A 3,966-nucleotide genomic window follows, 5' to 3' on the forward strand; every position below is an offset into this window, starting at 1 on the left:
ACAGCTCCTTTAAAGCAATCAGTGTGCAGCATCTGTGGTCGCTTAGGGCAGATGCAAGGGAGACTTGCACTTCTGTCCTCGTCTGCGTGAGATTATTGAGAGGCCACTGTCAAACACCTTCACTCACGTAACTTTCATGTTTCATGTCTCCAAGGGTGCTCATTGATAAAACATCTACCCCTCTATAGTGTATTAGTCCAAATAATTTTGATAGATGATATACACGAAGTTGGTAGAAGTTCACTCTACCCGGTGGGACCACAAATAGCCAACTTTGTTGATACACAGAAGTTGAAGCTGTAATAGCGCTCTATTGCTAAACTTACCCATTCTTTAGCGTATTCTCTTTGGATTATCATTCCGACAATAAGGATTCCGCCAATTTTGTTCACTTTTACTGCTTGAGCCTGCTTTGCTACTTTCATGTTGACACGTCTGGACAGTTGGATTATATGTAGCGTCGCGCGCGTGACCGTCGATGTAAAAGTTATAATGCTTGGGCTGAATATCTATTGCTGAGGTGTAATGAGGGTTGGGGCTACTGGCTTGACGGAAGTCCTGGTCACCCGGTGAAGGAACAATGGGAGGGCGCCAAAGTAAGTTGTTACCAAAATTAAAAGTTGAGAAAATCATAGCATCAGACCCATCTCCCCTTCTGAAAGTCGTTCGTAGCTCCCCTTTGGGCTGAGCTCCCGCGTCGCCACCATCCTGTCAGTATTGCTGGGAATGGCACTCACGAACCACCGATCCATCAGCAAGAACGCTTATTGTGAAGTTATTGGTTAGTTGATCCGAAAGGTTGAGGAAGTCACTAAAGTGGACATGCGAATTGAATTTTTACACGCAGGTTGCCGCCCCACAAACTTCCTGCACGATCGCTAACAGTAAGCCAATTCATACTTGCTCGAGCTGCCACTCATGTTTGATGTAGTCAGGTGGTGCAAGTTAAGTACCTCAAAGATAGTAGTTTTGTGAGTGGCATCATTAGGCCTGCCATCCACTTATTGCAGTAGGCTTATAATGCCTTACATTGAGGTTAAGTCTACCCATTTAAAAGACGCTCCCAGAATTGGGCTCTAAGTCTTATCGATGACTGCAATGGATGCGATTGCCAGTTGCAGTTAGCTGCTGCATAATAGGCACCGCTGATGACTTCTGTCCACTTTATTTTGGATGAAGGGAAGTCCCTTTTTATTTCCTAGCCCGATTTCTCGGCTATGTGTAGCACTAAAAGCATCACCAAACCTGTGCCATGAAAACAACATTTAGAAGTGCACGGGTGGGACCGTTGCGGTGCACTTGAATGCTCATACACATCACATACGCAGTTGAATACTGAAAGCATAATGTGGATCCTATACAAAAGTCCCTCAATGAAAAATGTGGTTGACATAGGAAATAGCCGCACTGAGCAACTTCGCTGAGTCTCCACAATGTCGTCTGCAAAGGGCGCATGATCGAGCACTTATTCAAAGTCAACAAGAAGACCAATTATTAGGCAAATGTGAAAATGAATTTGCTGTGACAGATTACTGTTGTGTGACACACTCTTGCCTCTCTGCAGCTGTCAGCTCACTTGGATGCGGGTGTGATAATTGAAGCATAAGACAGATCATCCCAGGCTGATCACCTTTGCAACCTAGGCAGTAAAGAGCAATGAGGAACACCTGTTAGACTTCACTCTGAGCTCGAAAATTACTAGTCTTTTTTATAAGTGACGAGACTGCAGTGCTGTTAACTACACGCCATGACACATCATCTTGAACGACAGTGACCTCATGGTTCCACGTGCTAATTTTCATATTCTGAGCTGCAACATCCTGCTATGATATATAAAACCATATTAAGTAAATATCCATCCAGCGTGATGAAGTCCGATTTGGTGGAAACAAGAGTGGCTTCTGATTTTCTGTCTTCTCTTCGGGGTGGCTGCTCGGTATTGCTAGCCTCATCTATTCAAGCACACACTATTGCAAGTCTACAAGCCCGCCTTTGGCTCGAGGCCAGGCCACATATATGGCGAGCTAAGGATGCAACACTGTGCTCCTCTATTTTTATTTCCATTTGCTGGTGGCTATGACTGAGGTCATGGTAGAAGCGTGTTACCCATGGGTGAGTGTTGGGACACCAGTGGGGAGCATCTTGGGATTTGCAGAGACTAGATGACGCTTGTGGAACTGCTTGCGCACGTGCAGGTCCTCTAAGGCAAACGCAAAGCCAACAACACGATTATGCCTTTTCACCTACTTATTTTCTTCTTTCCCCAATTCCACATCACTGTCAAGGGACTCATTCACCGCACACAGGTGCGAAATCAGAATTTGTGGCCCGAATTCTTCTACTATTGGCTGTTGTCCAATTGTCCAGTTAATGTTTTTCCCTTATTTAACCTCTTTATTCAAACATGAAATCCGTGTATTGCTGTGGAGAGAAAGAGCATCCTTTTCTTTTAAACGTGCTTTTTGAAAAATACTGCCTTTGTTATATTCGTGTTCATCTAGGAGGTGTTTGACGCATGATTTGGCGTGTCGAAATTGTTGTTGTCTGGGATAATAATATGTGAATTATAGTCCAGCGATTTCAATGTCACTCTTTCCTCTTTTTTATTTCAACTTAGTGGTGCAAAATACGAAGCGGCTTTGGGAGAAAGAAAAGGAAGAACTGCATCTAAAGAAGAGATTGGATTCATCTATCGGTAACTTTTATGCAGCTAGCTCTGATTATGTTGAGTTGACCAACAAAAGTTATGTGGGTATACCTTGACATCCAAACGTATTAGAGTATATCTATGCATATTTATTTCATATGGTCCAAATTCTTGCATATTTCCCTATATGCATGTGCATGGGTGCGGATGCATATGCCATTTGAAGCGTATTTTAGATTCATGGTAAAAATCCTGCGAACGTAGGGTCGGTCCTTCCTAATCAGTACAAATTGCCTACTGTTTCGAAATCAGCTCTTCCGCTGACATGTGCTTGACATCTGCCTATAGAGGATTTACCCTATAATTCCATCCAACCTAGGCTATCCGAATAAGATGCACTCGCCTTGAGCAAAAGTTGCCAGATATTAGGCCAAAGCAATTGTCTTCTTCACAAACCACTAGCTTATTGTTTCCTAGAGGTGCCAACAAGGATTCACAAAGGACTGATTTGCTCTCTTTAGAACTAATAGTTTTACTGTGGATGTTCCAGAGTCAATGGAGATGAGAAAGAAAGATTTTGAACGACCGCCAGACTGCTTTTCCCTGACCTTTAAAAACGTGCGTTTATACGAGTCTACTAGATTTCCGCTGCTATGATTTCGTGCGCGAAATGCTCTTACGCAACTAGTACAGACAAAAGCTCTCCCTACACAGCTCTCAGCATGGGTATTGGACTGCATCGCCTCATGCCTTTCCTCAAAATGTATTAACGACGCAGAGAAGTTCTGGAAGGCTACTGGATCGGCTTGGTAGTTACACAGCCTAGCAGGAGAACAATGGTGGGGCCATAAGTGTTAAGTAGTTCAAACGAAGAGCTAAACATCTGATCCAAGCATCACAGGACCCATCTTACCCACTGTGTGTCAATGCCAGTACGCTCCATTGTCAACTCTTCGTGTCGGTCACCATATCGAAGTCGGCACAGCGAGAAGAACGCCCACTAACCAATTTCATTTGCGGGTACAAAGCAGCAACATGTCTCTAAGTTATGACAGCTAATGAGACACGGCTAAGAGGTGTAATAACATGTCATACGATGCAGTATCTTTGCTTATCCACTAAGATTGACAGCGATGTAACATTGGTAATCAAGAGGGCCCCAAACGACCAATTTCATTAACATCGCCTTTTCAAATGGTGACCTGTATAGTAGAGCTTTGTAAGCTCTGAATTCTCTGCCATTCTGCAAATTTCTTAACTCTTAATAATGAGTACAATGGGTTTAGTGACTTTTCGTTTTAGCAAAAATATAATGAGAC

The 3,966-nt window shown here is 43.3% G+C and overlaps 1 protein-coding gene across 1 annotated transcript in view; it reads left to right on the top strand. All coding sequences in view use genetic code 11, as the record gives it.

Moving 5' to 3' along the window:
* EGR_11045 (hypothetical protein) overlaps nt 1–3,966 on the top strand; it is a gene marked incomplete at both ends in the record, with an annotated part of 13,403 nt that overhangs the window by 4,173 nt on the left and 5,264 nt on the right. Inside the window, one exon of the mRNA XM_024500294.1 lies at nt 2,618–2,748. Coding sequence (XP_024345292.1) covers nt 2,618–2,748 — 131 coding nt within the window. The remainder of the gene's footprint in view (nt 1–2,617; nt 2,749–3,966) is intronic.

The sequence above is a fragment of the Echinococcus granulosus genome (assembly GCF_000524195.1).
Source record: "Echinococcus granulosus chromosome Unknown EG_S00345, whole genome shotgun sequence".
Classification (NCBI taxonomy): domain Eukaryota; kingdom Metazoa; phylum Platyhelminthes; class Cestoda; order Cyclophyllidea; family Taeniidae; genus Echinococcus; species Echinococcus granulosus.